The 22,916-nt window shown below is 45.6% G+C and overlaps 1 protein-coding gene across 5 annotated transcripts in view; it reads left to right on the top strand.

The window, feature by feature from the left end:
* DENND2B (DENN domain containing 2B) overlaps positions 1-22,916 on the top strand; it is a 174,696-nt gene that overhangs the window by 102,893 nt on the left and 48,887 nt on the right. For all 5 annotated transcript variants that reach the window (XM_032641439.1, XM_032641440.1, XM_032641438.1 and 2 more), the window contains one exon: positions 19,588-19,692. In XM_032641439.1, the coding sequence (XP_032497330.1) occupies positions 19,613-19,692 (80 nt within the window). In that variant the 5' untranslated portion in view covers positions 19,588-19,612. Of the gene's footprint in view, positions 1-19,587; positions 19,693-22,916 lie in introns of those variants that run through there.

The raw sequence follows: 22,916 nt of genomic DNA, 5'->3' as shown, positions 1-22,916 counted from the left end.
ACACACGCACACACACGAGGGCACACACATACAGCCCCTCCATGGTGGCAGTGTGAGATTATCATATTCTGTATGATTCTGCCTTGTAACCCTGTGTAAATGCTGTTCTCTTAGCTCTGAATGTCCTTCTCTCCCTTTGCCCAGAAAACTCTAGTCACTCTCTAAAACGCATTTCAAGCATTGCTGTTCTGAAATCTATTGTGCTGCCCTCAGAGTTATTTTCTGGCACCTCTGTGCTGTCACTCCCCTTGTGCACCCCACTCTTCCCGCACTTTTCATTTGGTGTATTTGGAGGGCAAGGTATATTCCCCTCAGTGCTTATTAGAGAGTCGGGTTCTCGTTATTGATTATTGAAGGGAGGAACCAAGTGAATGAAAAGTTGGGTACTGCAGGCAGGGTGAGCCACAGAATGGTGGCTAACATAGCATACGTGACATCGGAGGCCAGGAGACTAGAGAGTCAGATTTGCAGAAAGGTGGTATATGTGTGTATGCGTATGCACCCAAAAGCATGGAGAAGTTTGTGGAGTGGTAAGATAGAGGGCCTGGTGAGTTCCAGATTCCATAGGCAAATTGCAGGGACTGGGTCTGGAGTCACTCAAGGTTAGATGGAACTGCCTCCTGAGTAATCCTTGCAAAGTTGCAGAAGGAGGGAGAGGAAAGAGCTTTAGGTTTTGAACTGGGGGTTCTGGGTGGTGGTGGTAATAGTACTCTTAAAAATAACAACAACAGCAACAGTAATAACGTAGTCCTCACGGTGGACCAGACACCATTCCAAGCACCTTTCGTATTTCAGCCCTTTCATTCTTACAGTAAGCCCTATGAGTTTGCCGCTATTAATTGTTGACATATGAAGAACTGAGGTCGCACAGCTACAAAGTAGTTCTAGACCTGGTTCTGCACTTACTAGCTGAGTGACCTTGGGGCAAGACAGCCTCCCTGAGCCTGTCTTCTTTGTAAAAAGGAGAGAAAATACCTATTGCATTTAACTTCTGGGGTTTGTTTGGCAGACTCAAATGAGGTGGCATGTGAAAGTATTTTTGAAAAGTATAAAGCACGCTGAAGGACTTGGAGACAGCGTTGGGGAGGAAGGGTAACTTGCATAGGAATTGTGGTTGAGCTATTGGGCTCATACTTAACGTGCATGCCGCTCTGAGTGTGGGCCATAGTCGTACTTCACAGCGCACTGGGCTGGCTAGTGGCAGTATCTTTGGTTATATTTAGAATCTGGATTTGAGCTTCCATTAAAGAATCAAGAAACCAGTTCTTAATGGAGCTAAATATATATCTGAAATATCACTAGAGACAGATCTTGAGGGCTAACCAGGCCTTCCCTTCTAGCCAGGGAAGCAGTGGGGAAGCATGGTGGTAGGCGTTTGCAAGGGGGAGAATTATTCTGTTGAGCTCTTGGGAGCAGTGAGGCCACTGCAACGGGTGGCAGAGAGTTTGGCTCAGAGAGGTGGCCCATGTCAGCTGCCACAGCCCAGCTGCACAGCAGTGGACGGCAGGATTCTGTGGCCTGGTGGGTGTGACCCGTTTTTCCTCAGGTGAGAGATTTGTAGGGAGTTTGAGAAATTGCTTTAAATTGCTATTGCCTTGGTAATGGAGATTGTGTCCGGCAAAGCGGTCCATTTTTGTGGCATAATTTTGTGCCATCCCTTGTGCTTGGGGGTTGAGCTGTGCTGAGCCAGGCGGTGGATGAGGAAGACTGGTGTAGGGGACAGAGAGGACAGTGTATCTGTATATAGCCAAGGAAGAACAGTGTGGCCCCCTGAGGCCCGTCACTAACCAGTGTTCTCTGGGCCTCCTTAGAGCTGAGCAGCCTCTTCGGTGAGGTCTGAGCTCAGAGTGCCTTCCTCCAGCCTGATAGTTGCCTGGATTGGCCATGATGCCTGTGTGAATAATTATAGGTCACTGAACAGAACTGTAGTTAGCTACATCCCTCAAAAATGCCTAATTGTAGGCTACAAATGTGAAAATATACAAGAGCTTTAGACACATGTCATACCTCATTACAGAGAGCAACGGCATGAGCCAGATGTGACTTGGGTGGCTTTTAGTGTGTCGGGAGCTGCTTGGTGGGCATGCTGGCTGGCCCAGAAGAAGGCAGGAGGCATATTCCCTGTGCTTCACAGGGAGACTGGGGACTTAGGGAAGGGGAGAAAATCTGTGCTGTGACCATAGCTTGCTCTTCATATGTGCACTTACATGGCTAAACACCTGTGGTTACCATAGGTAGATTTGATTCCTCTTTGGGAATTGTCTTCAGCACCAGTTTACAAACCATGTTAGAAAATGTCACATTTGAGTCTCAGGATCTTTGGCATTTGTAAGTCTGATATTTTTGGATTTAACTATTTCTAACACTCCTGAAGGCCTGTGATGTGTAGTAGTTTGTAAATTGCTGACATCCACCTTTGAAAAAATGGTGCAACGACTCACGGAAGCAGGGTGCCTTGTTGCCACTCTCTCAGTGCCCAATGTTGGCATACCTGCTGAGCTCTGTAGGCCTCCATTCAGAATTACCTGTGCACTTATGGGGCAGGTAAAATGGGTTAGGACAAGGATTCTTGTTTTTTTGTGGTACGCGGGCCTCTCACTGTTGTGGCCTCTCCCATTGCGGAGCACAGGCTCTGGACGCGCAGGCTCAGCGGCCATGGCTCACGGGCCCGGCCGCTCCGCGGCATGTGGGATCCTCCCAGACCGGGGCACAAACCCGTGTCCCTTGCATCGGCAGGTGGACTCCCAACCACTGCGCTACCAGGGAAGCCCAGGACAAGGATTCTTACAGTGAGTCTATGGAGGAACTTTGGGAGCTTGTGAACATCCTAAAAGGGTAGACAGAAGTTTATGTTCTTAGAAGTTTTCTATGGATGTTCTTGGGGTTTATTAGATACTCAGAGAGCTCTGTGAACTCATACATCTAAAAAGTGGAGATTTGGGACAGTGTCGGTATGCATCCCCTTTGATATCAGTATACAGTATGTTCCACAGTATACTTGACAGATACTGCTTATTCTGACCCAAGATGCTTTTCTCTCGTTTGCACCCTTTTTGCCACATGGCTCTGAATGAGTTAGCACCCTTGAAGGATGCAGATTTTCCTTCAGAGAAAATTCAGATAATGTTCCAAAGTCTCTGAGGGCAATTTCCAAACAGGAATTTCAGGAATGTTTTGAGAATGTATTGGAATAAACATTCAGGCCTCTAAGGACTACCCTGAAGAGGATAATGTCTGTGTGTATTGTGTCTCTGGTATATTGTATATCGTTATTGTTAAATCATCTGTTTCATTACCTTTAGTTGTACTCTTATGCCCTCAGAAGTTGGAACCAAGCCTGTATCCCTAGCACAGCCTAGAAGATTTTGGAATTATCTCCTTGAAAATTGTTCTGTAGTGACTATGTTGTCATTCAGATGGCCCCTAGAAGGATAATTGCCCTGAGGCTGTTGGGGAAATTTTAAGTTCCCTAGAGAAATGAGGGTATCTGAAATGCCTCATATTACCTAACTGGACTATACTTACTTATTGCTGGACTGAGGGAGCCCAGGTTCACACGAGAGCCTACTGTGTCTTGTCTAGGGTGCTTGGGAGGCTTTGATAAAACACCCAGTCTGGTTGGTCTGGTCTGGCCCAGCACAGGGCTGTCTCAGCATCAGGCCCCTCCCCAGTCGAGAAGGCAACCTTAGCTTGGTCTAGATTTCCAGGCTTGTGAATAACGGCAGCGGTGGTAGGTAGGGTTTATCTATGGCCTTTGGGGTCCTCTTTGCTCTCAGTTTAAAATATTTTAGTCATCTCTAAAAATCAAGGAGTCTCAATATTGGAAGGGACCTTACATGCCATCTGTGCTAATCTACAAAGCAGGGGGAGAGGGAAGACTAACCTTATCCGCTTCTTTCACCCTTGTATCCCCAGCATCTTAACTGAGGGAGTGGCATGTGGTAGGGATTCAAAACTACTTATTGAATGAGTAAGCACCAACTTCAGCAGACCATTGTCCTTGCTTCATTTGTTCATTTATTTCACAAATATTAATAAGCTCTTACTATGTGCCACTTATTCTAAATTCTGGGGTATACACTAAAGTGACCAAGACAGTCTTGTCCTCAAGAGCCTCGCCTGTAAGTAAGAAGTTAGGAATTAAAAAAAACTTATAGTCTCTAACTGGAATTTAAGAATAAAATGTTCTCTCTCATATTGGCCATTCTGGATCTTCTCATTGTCTGAGGTCTCTTTGGGGGACCATAAATAGCATATGTAGTCCCTTCTTCACATGGGAGCCTTTCAGAATTCTCAAGGCAATTATCCGCCTCCCCCATCCGCAGCCTTCTCTTCTCCAGGGTAAACACTCTCAGTTCCTGTAGTCATTTCTCCTGTGACATGCCTCTGAGTGCCCTCTCCATGCTGGTCACTGTCCTCAGGATGCAGTCCAAACAGAGCCTATCCCTTGGACAGTGTAGAGTCCAGAACCCAATGCAGTATCCCAAACATTAATTTCCAGGGAACATTCCAGCCTGGAGCCTTTCCTGCAGTTCAGCTTTTCTCTGCTTACCCTGGGCTCAGATGATGGATAATGGAAAGAGAAAGTCCTGAACTTGGCCAGACTGACAACATCTTCATATTTGGCTAATCCTGGAATTGAAAACTTTTGTCTCCTTTCTGCCGTAGCCCCGCTAACGCCATCCCTCTCCCCTTGGTGTAGATGAATCTACACGCAGCCTTGCTGCCAGTGGCTTGCTTGCCTTTCATTTTCTGAGTCACTGCCCTTCCTACCAGGGAAATTAGCATGAAAAAGCAAATTCCAGTTCTATAACCTTATTCAATTCCAGCCCTTTGTCACATTCTCTAACCCCACTCCCCACTGAAAATGACAAAAGTTGAGTCTTGTGACATCACAACAGTTGGCTATTGTATCAACAGCTGTGATGTCACCAACAGAGGATTATGACTTCAGGGAAGAATGGAGGGAGGGAGTATATAGGGCCAGAAACCCCTGGGGAACAAAGGCGTTATTTTCATGTAAATCTTCACCCAAAAAACCCAGTTGGCCTTTTAGTGGATGGGCTGTCAGTGGAAGCCGTCTCCCAGATTCCCATCCCTCCCTCCCTCAGTGGATTAATGGTTTGGTTTGTGGACTTTGCCCAAGTCTGAGTGTGTGTGGAAGTCCCCTGCTGGCTTCTGGGCTGGCTTGGGTTTTATTCATGAGGTCCATACTGAATAGAGCTTTTCAGGGAGGGAGTTCAGAGGGGAGCCCGGGAGCCTGGGGTACAGCTGAGGCAGATGTGCACAGCCTCTGGGCTGAGAGGGAGCTACCGTGCAGCCTCATCTCTTCAGGCAAAGGGGCAGCTCTTCTGTCAGCTGCAGTGAAAGCCTGGCTGTGCCGTCCTTAGGCCTGAGTGCTAGCTACCCGCCAGCTTCTGGGGCAGGGTCGGGCCTGCCCTGGGAGCTCCTCCTTGACTCCTTGACACAGAGACTTAAAAAAACACCTGCTACCAGAGGTTCCCAAACTTTCTCAGTTCATGGGCCCTTAGTGTTTTAGTAATTTTTCACAGTGCCCAGAGGCCAAAAGAGATACCTTATTTCTATTTATTAAGTGTTTAGGTGTAAAAAATTTAGTAAGTGCTTCTCTCCTAATCACTGAGTAGCCATTTGAAAAATATATGTATATAAATTGAAAGGAAAAATATTTTTAGAGGAGGGTTGGGGGAATGGGTGAAATAGGTGAAGGGGATTAAGAGGTATAGACCTCTAGTTATATATTAAATAAGTCACGAGGATGTAATATTCAGCATAAGGAATATGGTCAATAATATTGTAATAACTTTGTATGGGGATGGGTGGTTACTAGACTTATCATGGTGATCATTTCATAATGTATGCAAATATCAAATCACTATGTAGTACACCTGAAACTAATATAATATTGTACATCAATTTCAATTACAAACATTTTTTATTTCATTCTTAAAATAACCACAGTTACTAACTTATGGGATGTACTGGGCACTGCACAACATCTCACATCTTGGAATCACATTGAATACTGCCATCCCCATTTCCTGTTCCACATTGCTTTTCACACGGTTATTGCTTTTTAATCACAGCAGCTGCTGAAAACCCAGCTTCACAAAGAGATGACATCATCGAAAAGAATGTAGTGCAATCTAATGTTAAAACTGTGAATTCACGGGGTGTCCAAACAAATGTTGGATATTGGTCTTGTTTCCCTCAAAAATTTAAAATATCGTCTAACACAACTTGTAAAACAACTATACCCCAATTAAAAAGGAAATTAATTTAAAAAATATATATCTTGCGGCACCCCTGTGAGTTCACTGCGGTGCTCTAGGGCACCTCAGCACACAGTTTGAGAACCACAGAAGCCAAGTAACACTTGCTTTATTTAAAGGAGGAAAAAGGCAAATTCTGTCCCCATCATAACCCTTAAAGAAGTTGGATAGATGGACAGACGGATGCCCCTTACCTTCAGTCTCAGCTCCAGCTGGACTGCATTGTTAGGGGAAGGCCTTTCTTTGACCAGGGTCCCCTAGGTAGGGAAGAATGATAAGGAGAAAAGGCTTGAAGAACAGCAAGAGAGGAGCATCTCTTATGTTTATTTTTAATTGATTCAGGGCCCTCTGAACTAGATGGCTTAAAGAAAAATGGGATTTTAACACCAAGCATTTGGGGGCCAGGCATGAGACTACTGCCAATATCCGTTTCTAACTCTTTACAGACAGAGCTGGGCTGCAGGGGCACGCTTGGGTTGGAGGATGGCTTCCTGTCACAAGATATGACAGAGACCGGAGGACTTATGTGCTCTGGTGTCAATTAGAGGGCTCAGTGCCAACCTCTCTAGACTCTGGGGTCTGCCACTTACTGTGAAACCCTGAGCAAATTACTTAGCCTAAGCCTCAGTTTCCTTCTTTTTTAAAAATTAATTAATTTTTGGCCGCACTGGGTCTTCGTTGTTGCGTGCGGGCTTTTCTCTAGTTGCGGTGAGCGGGCTTTTCATTGCGGTGGCTTCTCTTGTTGCGGAGCACGGGCTTTAGGTGTGTGGGCTTCAGTAGCTGTGGCTCTGGGATCTTCCCAGACCAGGGCTTGAACCTCTGTCCCCTGCATTGGCAGGTGGATTCTTAACCATTGCGCCACCAGGGAAGTCCGAGCCTCAGTTTCTTCATCCGTAAAATAGAGATAATGACAGCTAGATTAAATGAGATAAATGCATACTTAGAACTAGCAGAGCCTGGCTGTGTATGTGCACTTTCTTCTACTCCCTTCCAAAACTGAGACTTTTATCCAAAGGGAAATTCAGCCCTAATGATCTGGCCAAGATCTGCAGTTTGAGAGTTACTCTACTTCTTGATAAGTTTCCTCTGTGTATCTGATGTTCCTAATCTGCTGAGTTCTGTAACCTGTGTACCCACTCCAAAGGTTCTGTTTTCACTCTCTAAGTGGCATTTTTTAATGAACAGAGTTCTTATTTAGTGTATTCTGATTTATCAATGTTTTCCATTATGGTTATTGCCTTTTGTGTCCTGTTCTTGCTCTAAGATCTCCTTGGCTTTTGTTCATGGTTTTTCTTCTGCTTGCAGCAGTGTTCTTCTGCCTTCTTTATCTTCCACAAGTCCTGCAAGACTCAGTCCAGTGTTACTTCTTGTCTCCTCCAGAAGCCCTCCCCTACATCCGTCCTGTCCATCTGATTAGGTGTCTTTTCTCCTTGCTCTCAGAGCTCTGTGTTCATACATCTATCACAGCTCTTGTTACAGTGTGCCAGAATCTTTTCTTTACTTGTCTGTCTCAGGCAGGATGGGGAGCTGCTCAAGGGCAAGGACCAGAGTATAGCACAGTAGCATGGGGGCCTGGCTGGGAAGATGCCCTCAGAGGCTTCAAGTACATAAACAAATAAAAGTCTTAGGTGCCACACCTGTCTCTCTCTACTTCTCTGACAGTATTCCCCCAACCTTTCTTGACCTGTGCCCTCTTTTGATGAGTGTGAGGATCCTCCAGGCAGATGGTAAAATGCTACCCGCAGAGACCGTACTCCAGATTGAGAGTTAACTGCATCACAGTGCTTCAGAGAGGGCTGATCAGTGGTGTCCCAAACAGTAGACACGAGGAAAGGAAGGTCCTCTGATTCATTAAGCCCCAGAGGAAGGATCTTTGCATTTTATAATAGGAAAATCATTGTAATCTCTGCAGAGAGCAACTTCAGTTGTTCTGGGGCTGCAGCTACCCCTGCCCTGAATCTTTTGGGTGTTCATAGGATGTGGCCCACTTTTCAATTTTCTGAGTGGGTGTGCTTGCTGAGGGTAGGTCAGACTCTGAACTGGGAAGGCTTGTGGGCTTGGAAGATGGGCCTGGACAGTGAAGCCCCCAGCCTGCTCACTCTGTCCAGGTAGAGCCACTCTGAAATGGTGGCAAATGTTTTTTCATTAAAACATTTTTCTTTTTTTTTTTTTTAAAAAGATTTATTTATTATTTATTTAATTTATTTTTGGCTGCGGCACACGGGATCCTCGTTGAGGCATGCGGGCTCTTTTGTTGTGGTGTGCAGGCTTCTCTCTAGTTGTGGTGTGTGGGTTTTCTCTCTCTAGTTGTGGCACGTGGGTTCCAGAGTGCGTGGGCTCTGTAGTTTTGCGGCACGTGGTCTTTCTAGTTGAGGAGCGCAAGCTCAGTAGTTGTGGCGCATGGGCTTAGCTGCCCCGCGGTATGTGGGATCTTAGTTCCCTGACCAGGGATCGAACCTGCGTCCCCCGCATTGGAAGGCGGATTGTTAACCACTGCGCCACCAGGGAAGTCCCTAGTAGTAATTTCTTAACACTAAATTTTAGTGTGATCCAGGGAAGGCCTCACTAAGATGATGATGTCTGACCAAAGACCTGGGAGATGAGGGAGCAGGCTCTCTTGGGGGAGTATGTTCTAGTTACAGGGGACAGCAGGTGTGGAGGCCCGGAGTTGGAATGTGCCTGGTGTATTTGAGGAAATAATAAGGAGATAGTGTGGCTGGTGGGGAAAATGTAAAGGGAAAGAGTAGTTGAAATGAGGTCAGAGATCTCATAGAGACCTAGATGATGAAGACCTTGTAGGTCATTGTGAAGATTTTGGCTCTTACTTTTAGTGATTGGGATCCATGTTAGGGTTTTGAGCAGAGTAGTGACAAGATCTGCCCTGTTGCTGGTGGTGGGTAAATGTGATGGTGGTAGTTTATTGAGGGTCTGTTCTGATTGTTTCTATTTTCTCAGTGAAATAGGAAACAGAGTAAGAGCTAAGAGAGTGAGGACAAGAGAAGAGGTCCTGAGGCTGAGAGTTGGGGGAAAGCCAGAGACTTCAAGTATGTTCCCTCTTGGTTCTGAGTATCCTCTGTTTTTTATACATGGCTTCTCATTGGTCTTCAAGTTCTCATTATAGAGGTAGAGTATTCTTCCTATACTACAGGTAGGAAAATGGAGGCATTGAGACTTGCCCAGTCCCTTTAGCCCTTACTATTTCCTAGTCCTCTTCTGAGAAAGTTGGCTTGTGGGTGGTGTGTTTTTCTGGAGCAGGGCAGGCATCTTGCCATCAGTCAGGTTGAGTTCACCTAGGCTGGAGAGCATGGGAAGGGTGAGAATGAGGTCAAGATGTAGGATTGGGAAAGGCTTCAGAAAGAAGTCAACATTTGAACCGGATATTTAAGAAAGAATGGTGGTGGAGGACTTGATGATGGAAGGAATTGGTTGAATAAAAGCTTGGAGGCATGAACGCTCCTGGCATGTGTAGGAAATGGCAGTTAGTCTGCTGTGACTGGCAGAGGGAAGGCACTGGTGTGAGATAGGTCTGCGGCCTTGGAATCATCATCATGTGTACAGGACCCACCAGGTTCTTCTTGCCAAGGGTGAAAGAGGGCAGGGATCTTTGTGGGGCAGGCCTCCGTTCTATGGACAGAGCGGGCTCCATCGTCCTGGCAGAGCTGGGTTAAGTCGCTCGCTGAGAGGCTGAGTTTCCAGACTGGCAGAAACAGCCATGTCTAGGTTTTTAAAACTGTCTTGGAAGCAACCAGATTTCCTTTGGCCTGGAATTGCCTAACAAGCCCTCACCCCATTTTAGGCTTTCAGGAAACATTTAAACCCAACTTCAAACCTCCACAGAATCTGTACTGAACTGGAGAAGGACCATCTGGCAGGAAAAGGGATTGAAAATGGTTGAGGTTGAAAACCCAAACTTAAAGGCCTCTTTGGGGAGGAGAGTTGGGAAAGAGGATGTGGGAGTGATAAGTGGACAGTCAGGAGATGGAAAGAGAGCTTAATTTTTTTCTGGTTGTTATTCAACAACAACAACAAAAATCATCTTTTTTGTGACTGGTTGAGACAGATTTCAGCCTCATAGGGACCTGTAAAAACCCCCAGCAATTCTTCTGATCTCCCAGCAAAACAAATCTTGGTTCCTCTCCACTTGACCAGGCTCATAATCCCCTCAACATTTTTGCTCAAAGGGCTTTCTGGACCTAGAGCCCCAGAGCTTGGGGCTGGAATGGAAAAGATCCAAGGTACCAGGTATGTAGAAGTGCCGACGGAGAACGGGGTCTGGCACTTTGGAGGGAATTAGGGGACAGACTTGAGAAAAACCTTCCTGGCTCCCTTTCTACAGCTTTTGATACCCACCCACCCAACCTCTGAGCCCACTTTCTCCCCTTTCCCTTGTGTAACCCCTTGATTTTAGGCACAACAGAACCAAAGACAAGGTTGTGGGCAGATAACCAGTGAGAAATGAGTCAGGAAAGGAAGCGGGGAAAAGAGGGGTGGGGGAGGAGAAAGCCAGTGTGGAGGTGAAGGCAGGTTTCCCAGGAGCAGCCTTTCTTCATGGGTGTGTTGGATGAGAACTGTTACTGCAGGAGGACCCTGGAAGATAATAGGGGCACTTGTGAGGAGATTGAAACTCCTGAGGTAGACAGGATTGGCTGAGGGCTGGGAGGAAAAGGCCTGCTGGTGACAGTCCAACTGGGTGGCACCTACAGCTGGAAACCTCCCTTTCATTGGATTTATTGCAGCCATGACTTTGGGGAACGGAAGAGTGCACCTTAAAGGATACGGCCAGTCCTAGAATTTCTAGGGCCCTTTGTCTTCCTGGCCTTTGACTCCTTGGGGGCCCTCTTTTGCCATCAGTTAGCAAACCAGTTAACGTTTATTTGCCTGTCTTTTATGTGCAGAAGTCTCTGCCAAGTACTGAGGATTGTTCAAAACATGGAGAGGAACTAGCTAGCCTGCCCTACAGCTTTCTCAGCCGCGTGGGGACAGAGCGGGCCAGGATGTCAGGGGACCTGTGGGATGGCTGAATTTCCTAGGAAGGCTGTGCAGGTGAGCCGCTACAGCAGAGCCTGAGCTGTCAGTCCAGGCAGAGCTATGAAAGGTAAATGAGGCGCCTCCCGCCTTGGCCCAGTCCAAGGACACCTGCAGGAGAAAAAGGGAGAATCAGACGCTCCCGCTTTTGAGAACTCTGGTTTGGATACTTAAAAGGAACTCTCTCTAATGATGACCCTCCCTGAAACTTGCGGTGCCAGTGCTGGTTGCTGAGACTCTTGGAGGAAGAAATGAGAGACGTAGGCCCTCCTCTGGGGGAGCTGCCAGTCTGATCCTTTTCTGCTCGGCCTGCCCCAGGGCCTAGATGACCAAGGGCAGCAGGAGGGAGTCAGTGAGGGGGTGAGGACAGTCTGGTAAGTGTTCCCTGGGCAGGGTGAGTAGCAGGTTGACTCCAGGGCAGTCAGACCACAGCTGTACGGAGCCGGACTGGGCTGAAGCCAGGTTCTCGGGGCACACAGAGTTCCGTTCCCTTTCTCACCTTCTTCTTCCCTCTGGGCTGCTTCCTAAGCTATTACTTCCGCACCAGAGATTGCTTAAGAGATCAGTGGAATGTCGACGTGGGCAGAAATTCTCTCATGTGCTTTAGAGTTTTCCTTTGCCAGCAGCGGGCGGGGGGTGGCTCCTGACTTCTTACCTAGACCAGACAAGTAGGGTGCTGGGCAGTGTTTGTGTTTCCTCTCAGTGGCGACCTTAACCCCAGCAGAACGGGAGGCTTCCCTCCAAACACTTGCATCTGTTCTTCAGTGCTCTCAGGGCTCAAATGTCTCCTCCTCAGGGGCGAGGCATACTGTCATGTCCGAAATTAGGCCTGCAGAAAAGTACCACACAGACGTTTAGAAATGTCACTTAATGAGGGGAAACAGTTTTTTGCTCTAAGATAGGAAGCTTAGAGGCTTCTTAGAGGCTGGGCACCCCTCAGAAGGAGCTCCCTTCAGAGACTGACCTCTAAGGGATCGCTTCTCAGACCTGGGCAGAGCATCTGTGGATTGGGTGATGAGACTGGATGGTAGGGAGAGGGAGCACTGAGGGAGCTGGAGAGACAACTGCAAGATGCAGGCTGGCCTGAGTGACAGCAGGGAGCCTTCCAGAGGGTCTTTCCTCCAGTGGCAGCGAGGGCAGTAGATGGAGGGTTTAGGCTCCTCCCTGCACTGCTCAAGCCCAGCCCTCCAGGAGGCTTTGTGTGGCTGCTCCCAGGGCGGTGCCCCCTACCCCTTCCTTGCCGGGACGTGGGACGCAGCACTCACCTGCTGACTGGGAGAGTCAGGCCACAGAGCTGAGCAAAGCTGGCCACCTGTAGGCGTTGGGTGGGGAGGGACAGTGGTGAATTGGAGAGAGCTTGCTACGTCTAACTGGACTGCCAACTGCGGCCATATAGAAATGCAGACGCTGATGGCAGGTTTTCTAATTTTTCAAGAGAAGCCAGAATCTGAATTTTTATTTGCATTTCATTTATACTCACCCAATGTTTAAAACGTTTGATAACCAATTCAACTTTTTTTTAAAAAATGAAGGGAAAACCAAATGGAACATATTTTTGCTCTTGCAAACCACCAGTTAATGTCTTCGGGTATAAACTCTTTTTTCCCAGGAGTTTGGAAGTGAGGAAAGCGGTTGTTAGCTACCAGCGGTGGGTGGCAGGAAGAGCTGTTTTGAGATACAAGAACTCAGAGTACAACAAAGACTGAGGGAACTGTTTAGAGCAGACATTGATAATGCTCTCACTGGATCCTGTGACGTGCCTGCTCCTTTGTTGAGGGTCGGTGGGTCTGTGCAGGTGGAAGAAGCTGGGGGGGTGGGAGGAGGAAGAGGACCGAGTGTCCATCTTGTATTTGTTCACAGCTGGGCAGACTCTTGGGAGGATGGTCAGTAGTGACCCTTCATACCTTTACAAGTCCTCAGCACATTGTGGGACTCAGGTTTTCACACTTACAGGTGTATAACACTAGCCTGAAGTGCTTACTGAACATACAAATTCCTAGGCTCCGTTCAAGAGGGGGAGGTGGAACCTGGGACTCTGCATTTTTAACAAGCACCCCCCCCATCAATGTTAAGAAAAGTAAGTGGACAGTGGAGTCAGAGCTGAGTCCACTGTCCTGCCCTATTCCTTCACTAGGTGAGTGATCTTGGGCCAATCATTTAATCTCTCTCAATCTCAATTTCCTGATTGGAAAATTGGGCCTGTATTATCACTACGTCATGGGATGGTGAGAGCTGAAATGCAAGATGATTGGAGGTCATGCAGAGTGCTGACTCAGAGCTGCGGCGGCGCTGGCGCAGGCCACCTGGGCTCAAATTCCTGCCTTGCCACTTTCTAGCGGTGTGACTTGGGACAAGCGATTTAACTGCTCTGTACCTTGGTTTCCTTGGTAACGTGTAAATAATAATAGTACCCACTTCGTAGGGTTGTCACAAGGATTAAATGATTTAATCCTTTAAAACGCTTATAACTTTAGCTATTATAATTTTATAAAGAATCTAGCAGCACCTTTGATAATAAACGTGCCTTTGCTTTTTTTTTTTTTCTTAAGTCCTCTTTACCATGGGTAACAAATAGGTGAAGGCTTACTTTCAAATGTCACCTCTCTATAAGGCCTTCATAGAGTCCACTTTTTCCTTCGCTTTTCTCCCTTTACAGTTAGCTTTTCCAGGGCAGGGACCGTATCTGTCCATTTTCATATCCTAGTACCTTGCACAGTGCCTAGCATAGAGTAAATGGATTGGATGGCAGTGCCGGGGAGTCTGAAAAATGAATCTAGCTTGGGAATGGAGAGGGTGTCTTCCAAATACCTAGAGAAGCATGATCTGGAAGAAAAATGATTTATTAAGCTTCAGTGTGCCAGAATAATAATCGCGTGAGGTAGGTCATGTTATTATTATTGCTCTTATAGCGAGAATGTGGAGTCCTCAAAACTCACGTGTACGATGACCCTTGGCCAGCAGTTGCTAGAGGCAGGGTTGGGCTGACTCCAGGTTGGGTGTTCTTCCCACTGCACCTTGAGAACCTGGGACTGTGGTCTCTGTCTCCATGCAGAGTTTGTAGAGAAGTTCTAGTGGTACCTTATTATGTTCCTTTCTCTGGGTTGTAACTCTTCAGATAGTTGCCTGTAATTTGTGAGAGCTGAGGTTTTGAGCAATTCGTGACCGGTGGTAGATGCTGATTGAACAATTTCATTTTCCAAACATGTAGTTTTTGCCGTTGATGGGCCTGGGAGCTAGCAAAACACCTCTCATCCTCTTGGCTTCTCTGCTCTATTCCCGGTGGGTGTTTCTTTTCCTTGGGAGTGTCTCTCTCTTTGCAGCCAGACTAGCCAAGCAATCAGGCTGAAAGCACAGATGGGAGCCTGGGGCGGCGCTTAGGGCCTTGGGAGAAGCAGTGTCCCCCAGGAAGCCTGCCATGCAGAGTGCTCAAGTCTGCGCTTCAGGTGTAAAGGGTTAGCCTGGTCCTTAGTTCCTCAGGCCGCTGGATTATTCCCTGAACCTGGAGGTGGGAGGGAGCACAGTGAGTAAGCATCTCTGACTTAGTAGGCTCTCCTGGGGTTCTCAGCAGTGCCTGCCCAAGATGCCTCAACTCCTGGGCCACTGCTGAGAATAGCAGCTGTGTTCTTGCAGAAGTGTGACCAAGGGTCAATGCCGTGGACCTGGTAGTTTTGACCCACTCATCTCTTGGTTGCATCTTCACAGGATTTTTCTTCTTGGCCCAAGCAAAAATCACAGCTATCTACATTCTTCCTTCTGACTAAGTTGGTTCTGTGTTCTCATATTCAAGTATATGATTGCATTTCAGAGCATTTTAGATCAGAAATTCAGGGAAGGAAAGAATATATTTTTCATCATGTTCTTTTAATATATTTCAGTTTCTGGTCTTTCCACAAATCTTCTCTCCTTTCCCTGGGGGCCTGCCCTGGAGCTGGTAGAGCATGTCCAGTGTTGTTATGATGGGTTCTGATGATTATTGTGACCGTTGTTACCATGGGCACAGTTGAAAGCTAATGCTTAGCAAGTTGATTCCTTGTAGCACTGTGCTCCCTGAGGACCCTGAGAACTGGTCTGGGAAAGCTTCCAGAGGCTGCCTCTCCTTTCCCTTCTTTCTGTTTAACACACACAGCCATATGCCAGGCACTTAACTTGGCCCTTGGCTGGTGTAGGTAAAGAATCTCACCAGAGCCGGTGTGCACAGGTGCTCTGGTGGCAGGATGGACTCCCCTTCTTCCTTCTCCTCATACTAACATTATGCTATATACTTAAGTTTATAAAGATTTTTTCCTCAATAGGTAGGGAAGCCTTTTCTTTGTTTTTGTTTTAAATTTATTTATTGTATTTTTGGCTGCATTGGATCTTTGCGTGCGGTGAGCTGGAGCTACTCCTCGTTGAGGTGCGCGGGCTCCTCACTGCGGTGGCTTCTCGTTGTGGAGCACAGGCTGTAGGTGCACGGGTTTCATTAGTTGCAGCACACTGGCTCAGTAGTTGTGGCTCACGGGCTCTAGAGCGCAGACTCAGTAGTTGTGGTGCACAGGCTTAGTTGCTCTGCGGCATGTGGGATCTTCCTGGACCAGGGCTCGAACCCGTGTCCCTTGCATTGGCAGGCGGATTCTCAACACTGCGCCACCAGGGAAGCCCGGGAAGGCTTTTCATGAAGGATAAAAATGAGGCTCAGGGTTTGTTTCCTTTTTCTAAAAGCATCGTGGGGGATGTTTCATTGCTATTACCATTGCTAGCACCTACGGGCTGCTCCCTCCCTTCCAGCTCCCACTTCACTCACCACTACCATCACCAAAATGACAACCTTGAGAGATTGCATAAAAGTAAGGAAATTAGAGAGAGTGCCTTTCATGTTGAAATTAGGAAAGAATTATAAATGATACCAAGAATTAGGGTCTGGCTTATTTTTTATCATCGAAACCAATCACTTATTTGCACCAAGATAATAAGTAGATGGCCTCCAGGATTAAGGTCATTAGTGGCCATAAATAAGTATGTTTAACTTTCACATCCAAACATACTTCATTTTGGTCAGTGTGATGAGAATGCCAATCAGAGTGAGAGAACTATTGTTCCTGAACTGTTCAGCGTCTGTGAAGGTGGTGTTGGCCCAGAACAGGGTGCACATTCACGTTAGAGACACTGTGAATTATTGTTGTCTCTCACATCTATTCTCCAAGGGACTTAAATTTTTTTTAAAGTTTTTTTTAACATCTAAATTGAGATATAATTCACATACCATAAAATTCACTTATGTTATATGTACAATTCATTTTTAAAATATATTCACAGTTATGCAACCATCACCACTGTTTACCTAATTTCAGAACTTTTTTTTCACTCCCCCAAAAGAAAACCCATACTCATTGCAGTCACTCCCCATTCTCCTACCCTCAACTCAACCCTAAGCAGCCATTAATTTATTTTCTGTCTCTGCAGATTTGCCTATTCTGTACATTTCATAAAAATGGCATGAGAGTTCATCCATGTTGTGGAATGTCTCCTTTTTATGTCTGAATAATATTCCATTTTATGGATATACGACACTTTGTTAATGCATTCGTCCACTGATGGACATTTGAGTTGTTTCCACTTTTTGGCTATTATGAACATTGGTATGAGTATTTGTGTGGACATGTTTTCATTTCTCTTGGCTGTATACCCAGGGGTGAATCATGCTGGGTCTTATGGTAACTCTATGTATCCCTTTTTGAGGAACTGCCAAAGTATTTTCCAAAGTGGCTGCACAATTTTACATTTCCACCAGCAGTGAATGAAGGTTTTCATTTCTCCACAGTCTCACTAGCACTTGTTTTTATCTTTTTGATTAGAGTCATCCTGGTGGTGTGAAGTAATACCTCACTGTGGTTTTGATTTGTATTTCCCGAATGACTAGTGATGTTGAACATTGTTTCATGTGCTTCTTAGCCAATTTTATATCTTTGGAGAAATGTCTGTTTAAATTCTTTGTCTACTTTTTTTTTAACATCTTTATTGGAGTATCATTGCTTTACAATGGTGTGTTAGTTTCTGTTTGTCTACTTTTAAATTAGATTATGTGTCTTTTTATTATTGAGTTGGAAGAGTTCTTTATATATTCTAGATACAAGTTGCTTAGCAGATATATATGATTTGCAAATAATTCTCCCATTCTGTGGGAGTCTTTTTACTTTCTTGTGGTATTTTTTACAGCACAAAAGTTTTTTATTTAGTATAATACAGTTTATATCTTTTTTCTTTTGTTGCTTGTGTCATATCTAAGAAACTGTTGCCTAATCCAGTGTTACAAAGATTTACCTCTATGTTGTATTCCAGGCTTTGCTTTTGTCATTTTAACTCTTAAATTTAGGTCTATAATCCATTTTTACTTTTTTTTTGTATAGTATAAGGGTAAGGGTCCTACTTTATTCTTTTGTATATGAATGTCCAGTTGTCTGAAAAGACTATTCTGGGCTTTCCTGGTGGCTCAGTGGTTGAGAGTCCGCCTGCCAATGCAGGGGACACGGGTTCGTGCCCCGGTCTGGGAAGATCCCACATGCCGCGGAGTGGCTGGGCCCGTGAGCCATGGCCATTGAGCCTGCGTGTCCGAAGCCTGTGCTCCGCAATGGGAGAGGCCACAACAGTGAGAGGCCCACATACCGCAAAAAAAAAAAAAAAAAAAAGACTCTTCTTTCCCTCTTGAATTGTCTTAGCATCCTTGTTGAAAATCAATTAACCATAAATGTATGGGTTTATTTCTCAACTCTCAATTCTATTCTGTTGATTTCTATTTCTGTTCTTACGTCTGTGCACACTGTCTTGATTACCATGGCTTTGTAGTATGCTTTGAAATTGGTGAGTGCGAGTCCTCCAACTTTATTCTTCTTTTTCAAGATGGTTTTGACTGCTCTGGGTCCCTTGCACTGCCACAAAATTTTAGGATCAGCTTGTCAATTTCTGCAGTTGATGAGTATTCTGTTCAGTCTGTAGATCAATTCGGGGAATCTTGCCATCTTAACAACTTGGAGTTTTCCGATCATGACCATGGGATGCCTTTCTATTTATTTATATCTTCTTCAATTTCTTTCCGTGATGTTTTGTAGTTTGCAGTGCATAAGTCTTGCACTTCTTTTGTTAAGTTTATTCCTAAGTATTTTATTCTTTTTGCTGCTATTATTAATGGAATTTTTAAAATTTCATTTTCAGATTGTTCATTGCTAGTATATAGAAAGAAAATTGATTTTTTAAATATTACTTTGTATCCTGCAAACTTGCTTGACTTTATACGTTAGTTTAAGAGTGTTTTAGTGGAATTGTTATGATTTTCTACGTGGAGGATCATACCATCTGCAAATAGGAGACAATTTCCAGTCTGGATGTACCCTTAAGTTTTAACATTTTTCTTCCTTTTCTTATTTTAGCATAAAGTAATGTTACTATATTAGCTAGCTGTATATGGTACATGTACAGACATTTTTCACTTTGTAAATACTTAAATACCTTAAAGTATATTAATTTTATTTTAATGGGTGTTAAAAATATGATAACACATAACTGTGGTTTCTGGCTCAGATGTCACTTTATCAGGATGTTCTCCCCTGAACATCCTATTTTAAAAAACAAATCTTCTTCACTCTCCCTCTACCTTGCTTCATGTTTTCTTTCTACCACTTATCACTATACATACTATACACAAATGTACACTTATGTATCGCACACATGACTTGTGCCTGCTTATTGTCTGTTTGTTTCCCTCCACTAGGATGTAAGCTTCATGAGAGCAGAGACTTTGTTTCATTCTTTGCTGGATGGCAGTGCCTAGGACATGGGTGCTCACTCAGTAAATATTTGTCAATGATTAATTGTTTAGAACAAGATTAACTATTTTAAGAAAAGTAAGTCAGTTTCAAGTTGATTAAAGAAAAACATTGAATAAATGATTGTTCAGGAGGTATGCAAATATGGTAAAATTCATAAAGGCTGTATGGCATGCCAGAAGTTTGGGAAACTCTAACTTAAGAAATGAGAAGAAGCAGGATGGAAATGGAGTTTTTAAAATCATTTTCTGTGAAGTGATAAGTTATCTGTTAGCTCACAGACTCTTCCCCAACCCAGATCAGGGATCCCTTGAGGCTCTTAATCTGTAACACATGAAATTAAATATATGTGGGAAAGTGGTTCCTGCTAACCACTACAGAAACCCTGTTGGCAGTTTTGGAGGTCATCTGGAAATGTTTGAGGTGCTTTTCGCTGCCCATGGAAACTTGGCTTATAGGTCTTGTCTTCTTTGCAGGGCTCTGTGTTTGCAGAGAGCAGAAATGACCATGACTGCCAACAAGAATTCCAGTATCACCCACGGAGCTGGAGGCACTAAGGCCCCTCGAGGGACCCTGAGCAGGTGAGTCGGGGAGCACTGCTAAGGGAATGGGGCTCACTGGAAGATAACATCACAGGACACCTAGTGACCTGTGTCCTGGGTAGGATTCCTGCCAAATGTCAATGATTATCATCATGATTCTGACAGTCATAGAGGTGCATAATCTGGGCCAAACTTTAACTACTTACCAAATAGTGAGATCTCAGGGCATTTCCTTATGCCCTCTAACATTTTGGTTACTCATCTGTAAAATAATAATAGTACTTATCTCACAGAGTTTCTGTGAGGATTAAATGAGATAATATATGTCAGTGCTTAGCATAGTGCCTGGCAAAAAGCCACTCAGTAAATGTTAGCTTCCTCCCAGTGGTGGGGTAGAAGCTTCCAGAGCTGGCAGATAGCTGTACAACCCTTACCAGGGCTTCTCAGGTCTTGGCCAAGGCTGGATGCTGATGTCCTAGAAGAACCTCTTTTATTAAAGCCACGTACCCTTCATAGCCCCTCCTGCTGAATCTCAGTTGGGCAGATTTGGCCTTTGGAACCTCAGCCGCTAGAATGGATAGTGATGAGAAGGATGCTCATCTTACACTGGGATTGGGCTAGTTCCTTCCTGGAGGTCTGGGCTGTGCGTTACCAGGCTGAGTCCAGTGGAGTGTGGCACACACTCGCGTCTGGCCAGAGGTAGTGGTAGATGTTTGGTTCACTCAGAGCTAATATCCAGGTATGGTTGGTAGAATGCGGCATAGGATGTGGCCCCTGGGGAGTGACTGGCGTGAATGAGGCAAGAGGAATTCTGTACACCATATGTGCAGCGTTTGGTCCCAGTGGAAATGGTCTGGATTGACTGTGCCAACCGAGCAGAAACTGGTAGATTCTGACTTGTTAGGTACATAAGAGCTTGGGGCTTAGACAAACAAATTGAATATCTACTCTGTGGCAGCAAGACCAGTGAGAACACCCCCTGCGCACGCACCCCGTCAAACCTGGACTAGAGTTGCTTGCATACTTGCTTCCCTGAACTGGGTGAGGCTGAGGATGGCAGGCACCAACAAACTCTTGGGTAAAGCAGATAGAAAAACTGACCTCTCCCAGGGCGTGTCGGTGGCCAAGGCAGAAACAGGTCTAGATCTCAGAGTCTTTGTCTCCCATTATCTACTTTTCAGGAACCACTTTGCTGGGCTCCCCCCTCCCCCCCGAGTCTGGTGGCATTTCTTACTCTGCAGTCTGACTCTGAGTTGGCAGATAGAGACTGGGAATTAAGGTTCCCAACTTTTTTATATGAGACTGTATGGGTGAAATAAGCATTTTACCATTTTATTCTTAAATTAAAAGAAATAGTATATTTAGAACCTGAATTAGAAATTACTGTACCCAGCAGCCCTCAGCGCCTTCAAGTATTCTTTTTTTATTCTAATTTCCGCTTTGTGGGGACCGGGATGGGAGATGCAGTGTTTACATAAAGTCACAAAGCAGAATCAGAACTGCTGACAGGCACCCTAGTTTCTATTTGGAGTATATACCTACATGTTTTATACATTTTTAGAAATTGCTCTTCCTTTAGCTTCCCAGCCTGCTTGCCATCATAACATGACGGATGGTATTTGTAAATATCTGATGTGCCTAAAAAAAGGCATTTTTCCCTGCCAAGTCTTCACTTCCCTTCCTTCCTGCCACCTTTCCGCTTCCCTCCCTCCTCTCCTGGGCTTTTGGCATGGAGTCACAGGCCTCTGTGGCTAGCTACAGTCTTCTCTCAGAGGCTACTGCTGGACTGTAGTTGTTATTATTTCAAAATTGTCATCTGGTGGTTTCTCTGGCTGCTTTCACCCCCAGCCAAATCTGGGACTGTTCTTAGGAAGTTGTCAGTGAACTCTGAGGGCTCTCATCCTAGGTGCTGGGCTCTTTGGTGGACAGAGAAACCACCAGATGACAATTTTGAAAAACAAAAAGGGGAAAAAGAGGGGGATGATCCATTCTCTTTTTTCAAGGCTTTTACAGTTTGGGTTGATGACCTTGGCACCCAGATTTCTTAGTCTGACCTTCCGATAGACATTTGCTTGTGACCTGGGGCCCTTTAATCATTGCCAGCCCAGGAGTTCCAGTGAGAAAAGACTCCCAGGTATGACCCGAACTTTGGTTGGAGAGTGCAGGGGTTCTAGGACCTTGGAAAGCTGGGCCTTTGAACCCTGGCTGCTTTGGGGACCTCCACATCATCCACATGGAGGCAGAGGAAGCTGATGATACTGAGAGGCATTTGCATCTAGCTTTGGGGGCAGGGGTACTTTGGGGCATGGAAAACTGGTGGGGATGGGCAAATGGGACCCTGTGGAACTGCCAAGATATGTATTTGCAAGGCCATATCCCTAATTTGAATAAGACTTCACCTGGTGCCACCACTAAGCTAGTTTGGGGTAAAGATCCTAGATTCCATTCCATTATTAGGTTCTTAGGAGTGTTTTGCTAGTTTATTCTCTTCCTTTTCCTTTATAGCCCATTCTTGATTTGGCAGGATATGCAGGAGGAGGAAATGTGAACCTCTCATTTTACCACCAAAGTTTTGTTCTTTGCTATATTTTGGTCTGGAGCAGGCTTCCCTTTCTCTTTGTTAGTGAGGACAAAGGGTCACGTTGCTTCACCCTTAGCTGCTTCACCTCCCCACAGGCTGTTCCCACTCCAGCTCGTTAGATTTGGCTGCATCCATTTCTGGGGGTGGGAGGTGAGATTCTCAAAGCTCCTCTGAATTCCAGAGGTCAGGCTTTATGATGTTGGTGTTGATGACCTGGGTGGGACCAGAAGGAGCTTAGTGACTTGCTTGCTAAGAAATGGTCATGCTGGGCTTCCCTGGTGGCGCAGTGGTTAAGAATCCGCCTGCCAACGCAGGGGACACGGGTTCGATCCCTGATCTGGGAAGATCCCACATGCCGCAAAGCAACTAAGCCCGTGCGCCACAAGTCCTGAGCCTGTGCTCTACAGCCCGCGAGCCACAACTACGGAAGCCCGCATGCCACAACTACTGAAGCCCGTGCACCTAGAGCCCGTGCTCCGCTACAAGAGAAGCCACCGCAATGAGAAGCCCACACACTTCAACCAAGAGTAGCCTCCGCTCACCGCAACTAGAGAAAGCCTGCATGCAGCAACGAAAAACCCAACGCAGCCAAAAAAAAAAAGAAATGGTCATGCTAATGGTTGCTAAGAAAGTGTTATGTTGAGAGCTAGTTCAGCCATCTAGATGGGGTAAACTTTGCCAC

Source organism: Phocoena sinus, chromosome 8 (genome assembly GCF_008692025.1).
Source record: "Phocoena sinus isolate mPhoSin1 chromosome 8, mPhoSin1.pri, whole genome shotgun sequence".
NCBI classification, from domain to species: Eukaryota; Metazoa; Chordata; class Mammalia; order Artiodactyla; family Phocoenidae; genus Phocoena; species Phocoena sinus.
Note: the sequence above shows the minus strand (reverse complement) of the source record. Positions and strands in the feature narration are given on the sequence as shown.